This window comes from Stegodyphus dumicola, chromosome 7 (assembly GCF_044657685.1).
Source record: "Stegodyphus dumicola isolate Sdum_Otavi_A_Nest chromosome 7, ASM4465768v1".
Taxonomy (NCBI): Eukaryota; Metazoa; Arthropoda; class Arachnida; order Araneae; family Eresidae; genus Stegodyphus; species Stegodyphus dumicola.
The window spans coordinates 40,540,132-40,560,146 of record NC_140774.1 but is presented as its reverse complement, the minus strand read 5'-3'; the positions used below and the strand labels follow the sequence as shown (position 1 = coordinate 40,560,146).

Below are 20,015 nucleotides of genomic sequence, written 5' to 3'. Positions count from 1 at the left end.
AGTCTAGGTGCGACTATTGTGAGGGGAAATCCACCACAAACTTTTAACGATTTTTTTCTGCTTCAGAATTTCGAAACAGGGGTTCGACTATTACACAAGTAAATAAGGTATTTTAAATTAAAATAAAATTAACCTTACTTTTGCAGAGAAAAGTAATTTTTTCGTCGGAAACGATATATTGAAAAATCCACTTTCGCATTTGCTAGAATTCGAGCGTTTGGTCTTCCAAATTTTAACTGAACGTCCTAAGAACTTAAGGTGATATGCGGTAATTCCGTATATAAATATTGCTTTTGTTGAAAAGAATTTCGAAATTCAAGTATGCCTGACACAGGACCGCATTTGTTACAAGAGGAAAGAATATTCTGAAGCAGATCCCATGCATATTATAATAATTTTACCCTCTAAAAATAAATAAATAAAAAGATAAGGAGAGATATAAAAGAAAAGGAATCAGAATTCAGATTTTAACGTCGCTTTAGAGTGCCTATGTAAAGGTATTTTACGGTGTCGGTGACCATCGCAGTTTACCAATATGCTCTCGCACTCACGCATGCTAACAATGTTTGTATTTTGAGTTTTATTATTAAACATCGCTTTCTTCGTACTTACTGCACTTCAACAGCAAAAACACAAAATTTTTAAAAGTAGCACAGCAGCATATGTATAGAATTCCCACTACAGTACTGGCAAACATTTTTCTATAATTCTTAATCTATTCTCATTTCATGGTATCAATGTTCATTTTTTTTAGTAAAATTACTTACAAAACTTTTTTTTTCTTTAAATTCTTACTTGTTTGCCATTAAACCATATTTATTAAATATCAATTCTTCACACTTACGCCACATAAAGTCAACAGCAAAATTGGAAAATATTTAAAAATAGCATATCTTTACAATTCCCGACAGAATGTTAAGTGATGCATAAACTTTTATATATTCGCTGTATTTTTTTTAGAAACGAAAGCTGGCATGGCCATCCTCCTGAAATAGTATATAATGATAAATTTGAACAAAATAGGAAATAAATAAACGTCAAATTTCAAAAATTCCAGAATCCAGATTTACATGTTCGTATGGAATTTTTTATTACATACATATATATAAATACACATGAATGGAAAATGTACAAAACATAAGTGGACTTTAATTTTAAGAATCTGGTGCTATCGCTGTTAAGATTATTAACTTAAAATTTTATTCTTTACAACATCTATACGATTAACTAATAAAGAAGTGAAGATCTGAAACTGTTGTAATTGAACTTATGTAAGTATTCCTTTAGAAGATTGAGAAAGTTATGGGAAATAAATACCAGTCAATGTTTTCAATGTAATAAATTGCACGTTAAAATACAAATTAGCGCATAAATATATTGAGAAGATGGATAGCTGATGTGTTCGAAAAGCAGTATTATATTAATTGTTGCAGATTTATGGAAGAAGACCAATTCTCTTTGGAAAGTTGACCTTTTTCCATGAGATTAGCAGTAACTAAATTTTGACATGCATTAATATATTTTTGTTTTGATATGTATTAATTAGTTCTTTAATATTTAATGGGAATTCTATTACATTTAAAACTTCTACTTGTATTTTATTTCATAATTTAAATCTTCTAAAATACTTAAATATGTTAACGTACAATAGTTCATTACAATAGTACATCATTTCCATTAATCGTAAATAAAAATGAATAATAAAATTATATACATATATATATATCAAAACCATTTTGCAGAGAGTATGATGTTAATAAGAATGAGGACAGGAAACGTGGCCTCAGTATTTCAATAGATTTCTGGGCTTTTATTCTGTACTGGGTTTCTAAAGATTTCTCATAACTTAACCATTATTGAGATGAAGAGATTTTTTTTTCGGAGGGTTACTTCATTCCTATTTTGTAATTCTTATTATTCAACTACTTTAGTTCATATGAAATTTTTATGTTATTTTCTCTTTCATAGATTAACCAAGTCGACTGTATTTTACGCACTCCACTGACTGCTGCTCTAGTTACACATAGCTCTCAAATGCAACATGCTGCAAATTCCACAACAAGTCAAAATTATCCATATGTAGATTTGTTAATGCTGTTGATCGACCATGGATGTGATGTTAATGTGGGTAATTTTATTGGTGAAACTGCACTGCATCTTTCTGTTATAGCAGAGTTTGAAAATGTAGTTCGGAAACTTCTTATTTCTGGAAGTGACCATTTGGGTAATACCCCCTTGCACTATGAATGTGAGAAGGGAAGCCAGAGACTAGTTGATTTACTCATAATCTCCTGTGCTAATTCACGGGCTGTAAACTGGGAAACTACTTTAGAACAGTGGCAAAGATGTGAAAAATTAACTGAGAAAAATATTCAGGTACTAAATTATATTATTTATGTATCGAAGCAGTGTCTTAGCTTAGAAGACCTCTGCAATATAACTATTAGGAAAAATATTAGAGATGTAGAAAAAGATGCCATTCATCTGGGATTACCACCATTACTGGTAAAGTGCCTACAACTTAAGGAGTGATGGAATTGTGACATGGACAGATGTGACCATTTGGGTAATACCCCTTGCACTATGCATGTGAGAAGGGAAGCCAGAGACTACTTGATTTACTCATAATCTCCTGTGCTAATTTACGGGCTGTAAACTGGGAAACTACTTTAGAACAGTGGCAAAGATGTGAAAAATTAACTGAGAAAAATATTCAGGTACTAAATTATATTATTTATGTATCGAAGCAGTGTCTTAGCTTAGAAGACCTCTGCAATATAACTATTAGGAAAAATATTAGAAATGTAGAAAAAGATACCATTCATCTGGGATTACCACCATTACTGGTAAAGCGCCTACAACTTAAGGAGTGATGGAATTGTGACATGGACAGATGTGACCATTTGGGTAATACCCCCTTGCACTATGCATGTGAGAAGGGAAGCCAGAGACTACTTGATTTACTCATAATCTCCTGTGCTAATTTACGGGCTGTAAACTGGGAAACTACTTTAGAACAGTGGCAAAGATGTGAAAAATTAACTGAGAAAAATATTCAGGTACTAAATTATATTATTTATGTATCGAAGCAGTGTCTTAGCTTAGAAGACCTCTGCAATATAACTATTGGGAAAAATATTAGAAATGTAGAAAAAGATGCCATTCATCTGGGATTATCACCATTACTGGTAAAGCGCCTACAACTTAAGGAGTGATGGAATTGTGACATGGACAGATGTGACCATTTGGGTAATACCCCCTTGCACTATGCATGTGAGAAGGGAAGCCAGAGATTACTTGATTTACTCATAATCTCCTGTGCTAATTTACGGGCTGTAAACTGGGAAACTACTTTAGAACAGTGGCAAAGATGTGAAAAATTAACTGAGAAAAATATTCAGGTACTAAATTATATTATTTATGTATCGAAGCAGTGTCTTAGCTTAGAAGACCTCTGCAATATAACTATTAGGAAAAATATTAGAGATGTAGAAAAAGATGCCATTCATCTCGGATTACCACTATTACTGGTAAATCGCCTACAACTTAACGAGTGATGGAATTATGCAATATGACTTATTGGCATATGCATATTGGGGATCGGACTTGTTGTATCATTTATAATTATGTAGAAATTACTGAGATTAAAAATTTAATAAAAAGGGAAAAAAATATTAGTGTCTACTTCCTTTTTTCCCCCACAAAAAAGAAGTGTTTTTTTTTAAATTTATTTTTTAAAATTGCAACAATATTTGCTGTTCTTTTCCGTAAAACCTGTCCACATTTATAACAGCACAAATATGCAATAATAATTAAATGTACATATTCTAAGTTTACAACTACACAACAATACATAAATAAAAATCTATAAATACTGAAAACAATAAAAAGGCTACCAGACTCATATTAGTTTAAATAATGTGGCGAAGAATAAAAGTTAGACACTGAAGCTAAGAAGTATCAGCGCAATTTGCACAAATTTTCAGTACTAATTAATAGACATTTATGCTGGTTCTTGTTTGCTGTAGAATCTCTATGAGAGTACTTTTTACTTTTACACTGCTAAGGAGGACTACTGACCGGGAACAAGCCCTTGCAGTATGATGTCCACCCTGCAGACATTTATTAAGTCTAAAAAAAAAAAAAAAGATTACAGAGTTACATCTAGATAGGGAATACAAAGGACTACCTTGAATACATATGACATTCCTGATAGCATAGATTAAAAAAAAAAAAAAAAAAGAAAAAAAAAAAAAAAAAAAAAACTTAGAAGTACAAAGCTGCATTGATACAAAACTGGTAAAGGTAAAACAAAAACAGTAAAATTTAAGACATATTATGCATTATATTACTATAATACTGAACAACACATTAACATAGTAAAACTGATACTACAAATAAAACACAACATATACACTGCTCGTATCAGAAAAGTAGACAATTCTGTACATGATGCTGTACTGTTACGCTAAAACTAATCAAAAGAACATTAGACAATAACCTTTGAAAACAGTCACAGTGAAATTACGAATATAATATATTGTAGCAGAGTTAGAATACGAGTCTTTTCAAAACATTAAATCCAGCAAAATATTTCAATACATATTTACAAAGTTCTACAACCAAGAAAGTCTGGTTCAATACTACTATTATACATCACACTTACTTATCATTATACGACCCTAAACTATTATACTCCACATCAATAGAAAAAAATTATACAAGATACTTAATGGAATACTGTACATACACTGAAATAAAATGGTGAATACTACAAAATAACAATCAATATATAATGTGCTCATCAGAAAGTTGGTTCTGCGGCCACGAATATTTGTAAAAAACTGTTGCATTTTGCACAATACTAGAAACTGTTACAAAACATTTGCACACAATATTTCATGGTACTAGCCGAGAGCTCTATATATGTATTTATTACTATACTGCAAACTTAATTTGAAAACATAACACAACGCACTTACTACTTAACAGGTCAATACACTAAGAAAATATGTAAATTGAAATACACAGAATACAATACAAAAATTAAGTAAACACAATAAAATTTAAAGATTAATAATGGATAGAAGCAACACTGAATTACAAATAGACAGACATTGATTGTGGTAATCTGCATCTAGGAGGTAACATGTTCCAGCAAAGTTATTCATGTACTGCACTAAACATGGCTGCCATGCATATACGTAAGATAGGTACAATGGCATGCCATTAGTCTCTGAAATTGTCCTAATTTCAGTAGTTGAATATTATCATATATAGTAAGATACCAATTTTGTAAGGTAAGAATTATGAAAGTTGTTGGTATAGAATTGCCTGCTGTAGCTGCTGTTGACACCGCTTCTGTTCAACAGAATTCACGAGCACAAATATCCATTACTCGATGAATCTGATTAAATGCGAGCTTACTTCTCTTGAGGGTGTCTGACCACCCGGGCCAATGTGCTTCAGAGGGTTTTTTTAAATGAAATGGTATTGTGAGAGAGCATTCGAAAGCAAAGTGATCCGGATCACCTAATGTTCCACATCTACAACTGTCTGAAGCGCCGTAAATAGCTTGGAAATGGTCTGTGTCCAGTAAAGAAATGTGTAAGATGAGCACTACTAGTGACCAGATTCAGACCAACTTTGGGGAAGAAACGAAAGGTTCTGCGGCCTGTGGTGGAGTTGTTCCATCTCTGTTGCCAAATTTCTAACATTTTGAGTTCGGTAATCTTTTTTAAATAGGAAACTGGTGCTTTTAGGGGTGTTACAGGCATATTCAAGTCGTTAGCTGCTAGCTTAGCAAGCCTATCGGCCTCTTCGTTTCCAGCAATGCCTACATGCGCTGGAACCCAGCTCAAGTACGGTCGTTGGGACTCGGGAATGAATCTGAAGTAGAGCATCTCTAATAACGTGGACAGAATCCGCTTTGCTGTTGAGTTCTTTAATGGCCAGTAGGCTCGATGCTAAATCACTCAGTATTCTGACTGGTCCTGTTAATTTTGCTCAATATAATCTAATGCTGCCTTAATTGCTACAAGTTCCGCCTGAAATACACTATTGTAACCTGACAGCCTCTGTGACCAAGTGTAGCAGATAGTATTGCCTCGCATGGCACAGAAGCCACTACCTGTGCCAAGCTCCATTTTGGAACCATCCGTATAAAGACAAATTTCATGCCTAGCCGGAATTAAGGGCTTTATGGTGATTTTGTCATCATAATTTATGTCTGCCGGATGTCCCAGAGAACGAGGGGAATGATCCTCGTAATCACGAGCACGGTAATGAGTACCCCACAAGATAAAATCTTCCTTTATGCGTAGGATCCGTGCTTGTCCAGCCTCCCTCTCCACGACAAGATCCAATGGTGGTAACCCAGCGAGCACCTGCAATGAATCTGTCGAAGTGGTCCTATAAGCTTTAGTAATCATGAGGAGTTGGAGACGCTGAATAGAATTGAGTTTCCTCCTCAGGTTTCCATTGAGATGAATACCTCATGCTGAAGACCCATACAAAATCACCCTCGCTGTTATTGTGCGATACCAGATCTTCAACATGTCTGGTCTAATGCCCTGATACATGCCAGTAGTTCGTCTCATGTTAATGGTAAGAGATACTACTTTCTGGTGCATAGTACTATGAGATCATTTTATTATAAAATAATTCTGTCAAGAAATAAAATTTCATATGTTTTTCCTTAGAATTATGTTTAAATCTACTGCAGTAGCTGTTTATTCTTCTCTAGATACTAACTCACACATTTACGTAAAAAATAAGCCAATGAACTGTAGCATACACTATATTTATTCACACATAAATAGCGATAAACTGTGCTGTCTTCTTAACTAAAAATTAAGATGGTACATGTTAGTCAAGCAAAAGGTTGAGAACTGCTGCACTAGATTTTTATCTAATTCTCTTAATGCCTCGGCAGCGAAGTGGTACAATGCAGCACGTTACGTTACATGTAGCAACGTTAGTGTTTTTGAACACTTACAGCACTTTTTAGAGGACTATTTATATGTTTTTTACAAGATTATGGACATTTTTTATTCACTATTTGTATCACGTGATTACTTGCTTACAGGAACTTTTGCCTAGCTGTTTCAACACCCAGGGTAAATTGCTTTCTACAGAGATATGCCTCTAACCACAAGATTTGCCATTTCATTTATTTGCTTATTTTCAAAGTTTTTTTTGAGTTGTATGGACCCAATAGATATCCCTAGTGGGAAATGAGATTTATAGAAGTGCTGCAAATGTCGAAGATTTCTCACACCGAAGGCATTCTATGGTTCCTTAAAACCATTCTTTATATGCCTTTCGAGAAGAAAGAGAGATGTTTACTGATAAAGCTGTTTTATTTGAAGGGCTGCACTGTGAGGATATCGATGCTTAAAGAGGTTCTACGTTCAGAAAGGGTTTGAAAAAATGATTAATACATTTCAAGCGTGTGGGGAATTGTGCGTGTTGCGAAAAAGAGAACAGAAACGGATTTCTGATGGAATTGTGAAAGAAGCAGCTTTTGCCATAGTCGAAAGAGTGCCCAATTTCCAATATTCTTTGGCAACAGCTCAAGCATGTGATTAGCCCCTTGGTAGACAGTACAAAAGGTTCTACAATCCATTGTCGAGTGATATCCATAAAGGATCCAAGTTCTGCATCCTGCAGATCTTGTTATCTTTTTTTTTTTTGGCCAGAATAGTGTTGGATCACTTTGTGGTTGGGCGAGTCACAGTTTACTCTAAACTGAGTACTTAATACTGAAAACGGTTGCATATGGGGTAGTGCAAGCCCCCATGTTGTGCATGAATTGGATTATTCAATTATGGCAAAGCACATGAGGGATATCTGCCTAAAGGGAGGGATGCCTTTATGGAGGACTTAGGGAAACTGGCTCATATACATGTTACACATGGGGAAAACAATGAGAACGCCCATGCAGCCAGCTCGTTCATGGAATTCGAACCTCGGACCGAACTACCACTGTTCAGCATCTTTACCGCTCGGCCGCTGGTGGGCCTTGTTGTGCATGAAAGGTCTCTGTATCCTGGTTACATTACTGTAGGGTGTGGTTTTACTGCTCATTTCATTCTTATTCAGTTTTTCTTTGAGAACATTCCTCATGGCCCTCAAATGTGTTTCGTCACAGGTGCCTGCTATTGTGCATGTTCTTCAGCAGCAGGTCATTATTGCCTTACAAGAAAAAGAATGTTTAGTGATTATTGAAGTGTCTGGTGTGCAAATATAGAAAAATAACACTTCTCTGACTCCTATGGAACCAATATTTTATTCCTTACGATGTTATAGATTCTTATTCATAAGATTTATTTACATTTTACATGCACGTAGCATCGCGTGACAAAAACTCGAAGTTTGTTTACTTCGTTCTTCGCGTAGACTAGAAGTAGACATTCCACTTTAACTACATTTCATTAGAAACTTAACGGAACTGAAGCGACACTACACACCCCCTTCCTAGTGACAGCGATTATGGAAGATAATCTTTAAAGTGAGTGGGGAACTTCACATGTCTGCCGGTTCTAGTAGTCTTGGTTTTATGATGAGTTTCTGAATTTTCTTCAGTGTTCTTGAGTGCAGGTGTTTCCCCAAGTTCCGCTTTCTTGGAATGGGAGTTTTGGAAAGGAATATCAGAATCTTGCACTAGGAAACATGGCTTTAGTCTGTCTATTGAAACTCTTTTAATTTTTCTTTGGATTTCAATATCGAAGTACTTATTCTTTCTTGCTCTTACAGGATACGGTCCAAGATAGACAGGCTGTAGCGACGAATTATTAATGTATGTGAGAATACAATACAATAATGAAGGAATACGTGAGAACAGTTGGAAAGATGTTTAGAAACAAAGACTGTTCTATTTCCATGGGTGGTGGTAGAACTTGGCTTCATAGCTCTTATTATTTTCTGAAGGTTTTGAGAAAATTCAGACTGTTTCATATGAGGTACTGTTGAAAAGAATTCAGCAGGTAATGCTAAAGGAGTTCCGTATACAAGTTCTACGGATGAGCAACCTAAGTCTTCCTTGATGGCAGATCTTATGCCTAAAAGAACGAAAGGCAATGCTTCCAGCCATGATTTTGATTCGAGTAGATGACATTTGAGACTTGCTTTTAAAGTTCGGTGTTGTCTTTCAATCAGGCCATTGGCCTGTGGATGGTACGCAGTTGTAGTGTTTGTATGAAAACCAAGATATTTTCCTAAAGCTTGAAAAAGTTGGCTATCAAATTGCCGACCTTGGTCAGATGTTATGCGATTCGGAATTCCAAAGCGTGAAAACCAAGTATAAATCAAAGCTTTAGCAATAGATTCTGCTGATTGATCTTCTAACGGTACCGCTTTGATCCATCGTGTATAACGATCGATGATGGTTAGAAGGTATTTGAATCTTGCAAGGAGGTAGCGGACCCACCTGATCTATGTTTAAATGCTGGAATCTGTGTGGAGGTACTTTGAATTCTCCCAAAAATGAATGTGTATGTCTGTGAACTTTAGATCTTTGGCAAGATAAACATGCTCTAGTCCGTAGTTGGCAGTCTTATTCATATTGGGCCATATGAAACGTCGTGTTATCAATTTTATCGTGGATCTTATTCCAGGATGAGATAAATTATGGATTGAAGAAAATATTTTCTGCCGAAACTTTGCAGGGATGTATGGTCGAATATAATTTGTAGAAGTATCACAGTAAATTTTCTTGTCGCTGTCCGGTATAGGGATCTGTAGGATTTTTAAGTTTGGTTTGTTTTTTAGTGTCTCCAAGTCGTCATCTTCTTGACAGTCTACTATAGTTTGTAAGTCTATTGCAGATGGTACAGAAATGGTGTCTATGCGAGAGAGAGCGTCAGCGATGGTATTTTCATGCCCTTGTATGAATCGGATATCGGTTGAGAACTGGCCAATATATGACAGTTGTCGAGCTTGTCATGGCGAAGCTTTTTCCAAATTTTGTTGGAAGGCAAATGTTAGTGGTTTGTGATCCGTGTATATTGCAAAAGTTCGCTCTTCTAAGATGTACTTGAAATGTTTTACTGCTGTATAGATGGCTAAGAGTTCTCTGTCGTAGGCACTATATTTTTGTTGTGCTGATATCAAATTTCGGGAAAAGAAACTTAAGGGTTGTTTTGCTATTATTCACAATCTGATGTAAAACGGCTCCAATGGCAGTATCGGAAGCACCAGTAGTTAGCGATATTTCAGCCTTTTCGGATGGGTGAGTTAAGTTTGTGGCATGAATAAGTGCATCTTTTAAGATCTGGAAGGCGTTTCTTGTTTCTGCCGTCCAGGTTATTTCTTTTCTGCAGTTCTTTTTAATACCACATAGCATTGTTGTTAAAGGTTGTTGCAGTTTTGCACAATTTGTTATGAATCTGTGATAAAAATTCACCATACCTAAAAATTGTCTTAAACTAGTAAATGACTTTGGTTCTGGGAAATTTTTGATGGCATCAACTTTCGTTGAAAGAGGTTTAAGTCCTTTAGCTGACACTTCGTATCCCAGGAACGCAAGTTTTGTTTGACCAAATTTACACTTTGCCGCATTAATACACAGACATATATTCGTTTAGTCTCTCGAGGACTGCTTGTATATGTTTTCAATGAGTTTCTTCATCTGGAGAGGTTTTAGAATGTCATCCAAATAGCAAAACACGAATTCTAGTCCATTCAACACACTGTTCATGAAACGTTGGAACATTTGGGCCGCATTTCGTAGGCCGAACGTCATGAATGGGAACTCGAATAAGCCAAAGCGAGTGAGAATGGCCGTTTTCGGTATATCTTCTTCGCGAACTGGAATTTGTTGGTACGCTCTAATGAGGTCTATGGATGAGAAAACTTTTTTTTCCAGCTAAAATGGAACTGTGATCTGTTAAAAATGGGAGAGGGTATCTATCAGGAATCGTGACGTTGTTTAACGCTCAATAGTCTCCACAAGGTCTCAAATCACCTGATTTCTTCATAGCGAGATGTAGTGGGCTCGACCAGTTACTTTTGGATGGTCTGCATAAACCCATTTGGAGCATAAATTCAAACTCCTTTTTAGCCGCTTTAAGTTTCTCAGCTGACAGTCTCCTGGCTTTAGCCTAAACTGGTGGACCTCTGGTTTCGATATAATGTTCGATGTTATGATTTTTAACTTTATTATTAACTACATTGAGTTTTAACAAATCCGGAAAATTGTTAATGATACGTTTATATGGTTCATTTACGGCATTTAAAATCGGAATATTATTATTGTTATTTTGAAAACAAGGAGTTCCATTGGTTGTTAAGAATGTAGTACCATCAATCAACTTGCGATTTTTAGAATCTACCAAAAGGTTAAAATTTGCAAGAAAATCCATGCCTATTATCGGTTTGTTTACGTCCGCAATTACAAAAGGCCATGTGAATGATCGTCTGAGTCCAAGATCAAGCTTGAGTAATTTTTGGCCATATGTTTTAATTTTCGTACCATTTGCAGCAAAGAGTTCTAATTTTGAGATTTTTTTTTATTTGCAGGCAAGGGAGGAATGACAGAAATTTCTGCCCCAGTATCTATTAAAAATTGGGTAGCCGATTCTTTGTCACTGATGAAAAGACGACTCAGCTGCACCCCTTGTCCCTCCGTCGTCAATGAGAAACGGGGAGCTGGTTTTCCGGACTATTTGCCTGTGATGTTGATGAGTAGTTGCAGGGTTGTTTACACTTAAATGACTTATCACCGAATTTTTTATGATAGTAACAAATATCACTAGATCTGTTACCACTGTAACTCCTATCTCGTGATTTGGATCGGTTACGACAATAGGGACGACTGTGGCGTTGCTTGTTTAAAGCAGAAACTTGTAAGCTAAGTTCACTAACCTGTTTTTGTAAACTTTCAATCACTTCCGTTTTTACCGTTATGGATGATGCAGCAGCTATTTGGGGAGTAACAGGGATTAATTCCCAAATCTTATCGGCCATTGTAGCCACTTTTGACAAATCTTCACTACTAACAGATATAATGCTACGCATATTAACGGGTAAACGTGGTAGCCACAATGTTTTTAGGAAAGTATCTGTTACTTTATCGCCAGCCAAATTACGCATCTCACACAGTAATTGAGATGGCTTTTTGTCACCCAGTTCTAACTCACTCAGTAATTTTGGGGTTTTTTGAGTCTCTGAATCAGCATATAATGAAATTAGTCTATTTTTAATTGCCTCATATTTATTATCTTGTGGTGGACTTAGCAAAATATCAGATACCTGTGACAAAATATCGGGTTCAATGGAACTTATAACATAATCATATTTTGTTTGATCTGCACTAATTTTTGCATTTCTAAATTGTGCTTCTAGTTGAATAAACCATATTTTAGGATCTGGCTTCCAAAAAGGAGGAACTTTAACGCTTACCTTGGCGACAGATGGAGTTGTTGCTTTAATTTCGGTTTCGTCTTCGTCAGCCATTGTAGAATTCGATCACGCCGGGATACACCAGTGAAGTGTCTGGTGTGCAAATATAGAAAAATAACACTTCTCCGACTCCTATGGAACCAATATTTTATTCCTTACGATGTTATAGATTCTTATTCATAAGATTTATTTACATTTTACATGCACGTAGCATCGCGTGACAAAAACTCGAAGTTTGTTTACTTCGTTCTTCGCGTAGACTAGAAGGTGTTGCCATTCCGCTTTAACTAAATTTCATTAGAAACTTAACGGAACTGAAGCGACACTACAATTACTGTCTTCACGCAAGATTGTGTACCTCCTCACACTAGCAGACTAGCAAAGGCACTGCTTCACGCCCACATTGGAGATGATACGGTAATAATGAGTTTTTCAATTGCCTGGCTTACTCGTTCTCTAGATTCGAGTCCCTATGACTTGCCGAGTCCCTATGACTTGCAGGAATTCTTGAAAGGTCGTGTCTACTGAGGAAGCTTACAAACTATGCCTAACTTGGAAGCAAGCATAACACATCATGTTGCTGCAACTGAACCAAAAACTATTTATGCTATTGTTGAACATATTTTGAAAGTGTGATTAATGCAAATAGAATGCACATTGAAAATATGCTGTTATTAAGTGAAGTTTCATGTTTCTTATGTGGTGTGTTTTGTTCTTCATGTGCTCATTTCTTACCCAGTAGTCAAAATTTGAACAATTATTTTTATTGCACTTTCTCTCATGATCTGCATAATGTATATACCAAGTTTTAACAAAATAGGTTAACCAGAACAGATTCTACATAGGTCTAAATAAAGTGACTTTTAATTACAACCACACTACACTGATCATAAATACATAAAGGCTAAACTAAACAAAGGATTATATAAAGGAGCTTCCATAGTTAATTTTATTAGAATTAGATCATTAAAGAGCCAAATTTTTAAAATGTTGTTTAAAAAATTTTTGCTTAGTTATGGAAGTATGTTTAGTTCTTTGTACAGAAAAGAGGTGGCTGTCACACGGAAAAATTTTAAATAATATTCTAATTAAGAAATAAATTAAGAGTTTTTTTCTCCCCCCCCACAAAAAAAAAAAAAAAACACAACATTATTGGAAAATATATAGAAAACGATATCTTATACAATAATTTTGCTGATACTTTTGCTTACATTCATACTGTCAATTTAAGTATGTAAGCAAACAAATAAAACATTGACTAACAAGCTACATACAATTATTATAAAAGAAACAGGAAGAAAAAGAAACACAGATATGTTCACTTCATGCATGAAACAAATGAAGCAATCATTTCTTTAATAATCTAACATTTAAAAACAACAGAAGAGAATTCTGGAAAATATTTTCCATTGTTAAAAATTGAACAACGGATAAGCAATCCCTTTATTTCTTCCAACTTCAACAGTTTTACTTTGAATTAAGAAAGACAAAGGATGTCACTCTCTTCAGATCATGGATTAAAATAGAAGTTCCTTGAAAATACTCTTGAAACACTCTGGATTTCAGTTAAAGATGAGTATCCAGGTCTAGGGGCAAGAAAGCACTGAACAAATTATTATTTTTCATATCATATTAGGTAGGTAGGATTTTCAATGATTAAATGATGTTATGATGCCTAAATATAATCAGTATTAAAAGAAGAAATGTGACAGCCTGCAAAATTTCAAAGAGAAAATGCAAGCAACATTATCTTTTATTTGAAGAGATACTGCTGAATCTGCCCTGCGCTTATGTATTGCATTACGTTCGAGATTTGTTGAATATTTTATATGATTTTTAAATAAATATGTTTAGATCAATCAGCATTTGCATATTTTTTTAAATAAAAGTAATAATCTGAACCAGGTAGAGCCAATTCCATGTCTATGACACGACTGTTATTTTTTCTTTTTTTCTTTATTACTGAAGAATTATTTTCGCCAGCAATGTCCTTTTTTCATCTCACCCTTGATTTAAAAAAAAAAAAAAAAAAAAAAAAAAAAAAAATGCCACTCCTGCTTTAAAGCTTATGTTGTATGTCATGCACAAAAAAATTTCAAATTTTAGCATTAGCTGATTTACAAAGATTGAGAAAAACAGAACTACCCTTGTGGTGCACTCTGGGCAATGCTCACAGCGATGAGATGACTTATGACTGATGGGTTCAGTTATCCCGATGATAGCTTGAGAAGCAAGTGCTAAACCATTTGCAAGGGGGTGGGACAATGATATTTTTATATCTAGATACATTTGATATTTGACTGAGATTCACCTTTGCTGACCCTTGGTGCATGTTCTTTATACTGACACAGGAAAAACTGGTACAGTCAAGTCTTTAATGCAGACCTCAAAGCTACAAACTTTCTGCGCATGCGCATAGTACATTTACGCATGCACGTTTAATGTATATTGGACGGTATAAGCTAAGCTAAAATTATCTATTTCAGTTAATGTTGCAGATTGCATTGTTCCTTAATCTTCTAATTGGATCCAGCTTATTATTTTTTGCAGACTGTTAGAGCAATTTTATAAAAGTAAGCTTGAACTTTCGAGTATGTCAAAAAGAATTTCCAATTCTGGAGCTGCCAAAGGATCTACAAAGCGAAAGCATGTTTCGATCTTCATTAAACAAAAAGTAGAATTGCTGCAAAAAATGGATAAAGGCATGAAGAAAGTGACAGAGATGTGATTTGTTTCTTCAACCATTCCGAAATCTGTTTATCAATTTCACGCTGCTCCACAAGGGGGGGATGTCGCAGCGAGGCAATGAACTGGAAGTTGATCTGTCAGGGCAGATGTTTTTATTTTATTCGCCTTATAATTCCTTACTAAATGTAGTATTTCAACTCGATGTACTCTGTCTTTGATATTGATTTAAATCAAATTTTTCGTGATTATAAATATCACAAATACACAAATAGTTTTCTGGTTGCAATTTTCTAATTTCGCCTATGTGTAATGTATGCTTTACTCATGCACACATTGAAAGAAATGTTTAATAAAGTAAACCAATAAATATTAAGTTTTTTTTTGTAAATTTGAATACCTTTTAGATCATAATTGCTCTTTATTTCATAAATTACGGTTTCATATTTTTAATTTTATAATTTCTGCATGCCATCTTACCATATTTAAACTGATGATCTATAATCTGGAATCGCTGAAGTCCCGACGAGTCCGGATTAAAGACTTCTGACTGCATTACTTTTTTTTTATCCTCATAGTTCATCTCTGCTATCAAAATCAAAGAATAAATCAAGCAGCAATATATAATTATTTAAAACATAATATATGACTTTTAATTTTCTATTACTTATTTTATTAGAATATTTTTTTCTTGTTCAAACTAACACTGTCAAAACAAAATTACTCTCGAGACTCATCCGTAAATTCTTTGACCATACTTCACTCAAATTTTAACAAAAATTACTAATGAAAACACAATTAAAAAATATAAAGCACTAAATTTCTACTTTAATAAAATTAAATGCATAACTTTTTATGACTAAAATCTTATTTTTTTATTAATGATCAAGAAAAAATGTTAATTGTCAAACATTTCTGTCTTATATGACAAAACCACCAAATGTTTTGGTTCAAGAATAAATGGCTTTGAGTCAATTATGGTGTCAAAATTACTTAAAAAGGTGATTTTTTTTACTATAAAAAGTGAAATTTTTGTAATTTAACACAGGTATGTAATTTTCCATATATACAGATCTAAAGGGGTTTATCACAAAATATACTGTATTCTGTATGGGCTATTGAAAATAAAAACAATTATTTTAATCATTCCACATACAGATATAAAATAGGGATATAAACTAAAATTTAATATCTATTTTGCGATCTTGAACTGCTTCTGTCATACCTTCTCGGGGCATTTTGTGGTTGAAAAAATGGATTATTAGACTGTGGAATATGTTGAGGGCTATGTGATGAATAATATGAACTATTAAAAACAGGATATGATACAGGAGATGGAGCCATTCCATGTGGTGAGTTACGTGGGTCAAAATCTTTTCTGTCATGCTCTGTTCTTGATTCGTATCTCCTAGAGTCATAATGTCGTGATCTATCATCATATGAATCTCTTCTATCATCATACGATCCTCTCTTGTCATGCCCATAACTCCTGTTGTTATATGATGGTGAGGCCTGGGACATTGAATTCCTGTACTGCATAAGCTTCTCTAGGTATGGATTATGTTCAGGTTGTGCATCACTCCTGGCATTGAGACGAAGGGCTCTTCCATACAATGAAATGCCATTCATTAAAGCAACAGCATAAGGGACTGATATAGCATGTTTAAAAGTAATGAAACCATAATTCCGTCTACGTCCATCCTTCTCTTTTGGTATGACAACATTCTCCAAAGGCCCTGCCTGTCAAGAAAGGGGAAAAAATATATATTTTTTTAAAAAATTATCATCACACTCAATAGATCACAATCTCAAATATTTTGGATCAACAATTACCTTTTATAACAGAAATTATCATATTAAGCACAACAGCATTTCATGATAAAAGTGCCTAGTCAAATATATATATATATATATTCATTACCACAATTTTCATAACCTCACATGTTTTGGACCAAAACAAGATATTATTCTTCCATATTATTATTTATCATGACAGCAGCTGATGATAAAAGCAAAAGGTGCCTCTACCAGCATATTTATAACATAAATAGCCTTACCAATTTTCAGCAATATGCAATCTAATTTTAAAAGAGGATTTTATTCACTTTATTTCGTATTAACTTTATCAAAGTCTAAAGTTAAATTATTCAGATTTCTAATTAGTTATAAATATTATTCAAAACATAATAAACAAAATATTCACTTTAGCTACAAGATTTCTTACCGCATTAAAAATGGCAAAATTTATCAGGCAATTCTACATATTTTTAATAAAATTTGGTACATCCCTGTCTAAGTGATAACTGAGTCCTCAGAATTGGCAAACTTTAATTGTTAGATTTTTAATATGCAATATATTTAATTTTCAGATTTTTTTATTACAGCTGTTTACCTAAAATGTTTATTATTTTAAATTTATAATAAGTTGGAAAAGAAACAGTAATTTTTTTATAGTGTTTATAACATGCAACACTTTATTTTCATGCTCAATTTAAACTGCACAATATTGTTCTTTAGTTACTTTTTTTCCTCGAAAATGCTGACCATTAAAAATTTTTTGTTGATGGAAAATAAACAGCACATTCTTCATGCTTTTGCATTATCAACTACATATACATGCAGTAATTTTTTTTTCCTTCGAGAACATGGAATATTATATACTGAGCACAAGTCTAAAAATGGCTACCAACTTATTGGGGAGTAAAGTACTATTTCGAGATACAATAGAAAAACTGCAGGGGAAAACTTTTTTGTGTTGATAATTTGTTCCATAGTTCCAACATTTTTTTTTCTTAGTGCTTTGTGCATCAGCTGTTTGTGTATTCACAACTGTAAATAATGATGATAATAAGCAGGAAACTGTAGTATTCATTATAAAACAACTTTCAAATTTTATTTTTAAAATGGAAGGCATTCATTATTTATCATATACCTACATTTTCTTCACTATTTCATATTTTGTTTTTCTCTATGCATATAAATTTTTTACAAATCCAAGTAATACAGATTCTGCATGGTTCTGAAAAAATTGAAAAATTTTAAAGCAGTTCTGCAGTACTTTTTATACGATTAAGCATTAGTTTTGATTGACCTAATAATGCGCTGATTTTGAAGTTGGTACACAGAGTTTAAAACTGCACAAATTATATTAAGTTTATTATACTGAAAAACTGCAATGTTTTGAATAAATAATGTTTGAATGGAAACAAATGCTTAAGTATCAAGCTGTTTATGAATCATGTAGTATTTGCTGTGCTACAGATGTGTTTACCAAGTACATGTATTGCAACAAAAATATGAATTATTCACAAGCAACCTAAAATAAAAAAAAAAAAAAAAATTATTGTAATTCATTAGTAAAAAACCTTAGTAAATGTCTTAAATTCGATAATTTAAAAGGAAACATGCTCAATTAATAGACTATCAATATTGGAGGAGGGGATTTTTAAACAGTGAAACAATCTCATATTTATAATTTACATAGCATGTACAGCAAGTATGTTCTTTCCATCACCATCACTGACTCTGCCTTTACCCAATACTAGTAATGTCATAATCTCAGTGCCAAACAAGGCCTTGTTCTTTTGGTGGTAATGACTGCATTCAAGTGACTTTGCCACCCACACACACTTCTAAGAAGCTCTACATATACCATGCTGCCAAATTCTGACCAAGAATTACATCGCAGAAATCCAAATAATAAGAAACCAATGCACTATAATAAACTTACTGAAATCCCTACAAAGTTGTATCATTATAAACTACAAATTAAAATATAAAGCATAACAAAAGGAAAATGGTACATACGAGGGCCATCCAGGAAGTAGATTACGTTTCCGTCTGTGTCCGCTAGGGGCGGGGCTAGCGCGGCCATCTTGGGGTCAGAGCGTTGCGCAGCTCAGTCTGCATCTAGCCGTGCTAGTGAGAGGTTCGTGCTGTGCTCCGTTCAGATACTGTGACGGTTTGAAATGTCTGCGTTAATTGAAAATCCCGCGAGGTGCGCTCAGTAATAAGGTTTCTGACTGCAAAAAACTGTAAACCGATAGAAATCTATCGGCAGCTTCGTGAAGTGTATGGGGACAACATTATCACTGAAGGTGGAGTGCGTCAGTGGGTCATAAGATTTCAAAATGGCCGAACCAATGTTCACGACGAAGATCGAAGTGGGAGACCCAGCATAGTGACCGCCGAACTTCTCGAAAAAGTCGATGCTAAAGTCCGTGAAAATCGAAATTTCACAATAACGGAACTTTCTTTGAGTTTTCCACAAATTTCGCGAAGTTTGTTGCACGAAATCATCAGCGAAAAGCTTGGTTACCACAAGTTTTGTGCAAGATGGAAGGCAAGAAGAGGTAACGAAGTGGTTGAAGGCGCAGGCGGCGGAATTTTTCGACGAAGGAATTTCCAAGCTCGTACATCGCTACGATAAATGCCTTAATTTGTATGGTGACTATGTAGAAAAGTAGTATTTGAGTGTGGCTTTCATCTGTATATAATAAAATTTGTTTCCTATACTTTGTTTATTTTTTTATTCCAAAACGTAATCTACTTTCTGGATAGACCTCGTACTATGACGACTACCTTGACAACATTTGGCGATAACAATCTTCATTGCCATTTTTTTGATTTATGCTTATAAATCCTTTTAAAAATAAAAGCCCTAATTATAACAGGAAAAAAGTATCCTCTAAATCCTTCAAGGCCCGTTTCCACTGCTGCATACGCGTTTCTCCAATCAGCGAGCGAATTCACTTCGATTGACATCTGCAATCCGGTCGGTGTGCGGTGACGGATGACATATGGATGGAGTTCAACAATGTTCAACTTCTATCCGTATGTCTGCGGATGCATTGGGGTCACGTGGTGAAAAAGGAGCAATCAGGTGCAGTCACTAAAAATTAATGGCGGCAGAAGTAGCGATGAACGCT

At 34.4% G+C, this 20,015-nt stretch overlaps 1 protein-coding gene across 2 annotated transcripts in view; it reads right to left on the bottom strand.

The window, feature by feature from the left end:
* Positions 1 to 1,065: 1,065 nt before the first annotated feature.
* Positions 1,066 to 20,015, bottom strand: part of LOC118206130 (RNA-binding protein 7) — a 44,448-nt gene continuing 25,498 nt past the window's right edge. Inside the window, exons 2-3 of one of the 2 annotated variants that reach the window (XR_015041978.1) lie at positions 15,568 to 16,827; positions 1,066 to 4,131 (exon numbers count right to left, since the gene is read on the bottom strand). Coding sequence is in view for 1 of the 2 variants with exons in the window: in XM_085820113.1 (XP_085676239.1) it covers positions 16,273 to 16,827 (555 nt within the window). In the remaining variant the exon portion in view is untranslated. Of the gene's footprint in view, positions 16,828 to 20,015 lie in introns of both variants that reach the window. The other variant, XM_085820113.1, reaches the window with a different exon arrangement.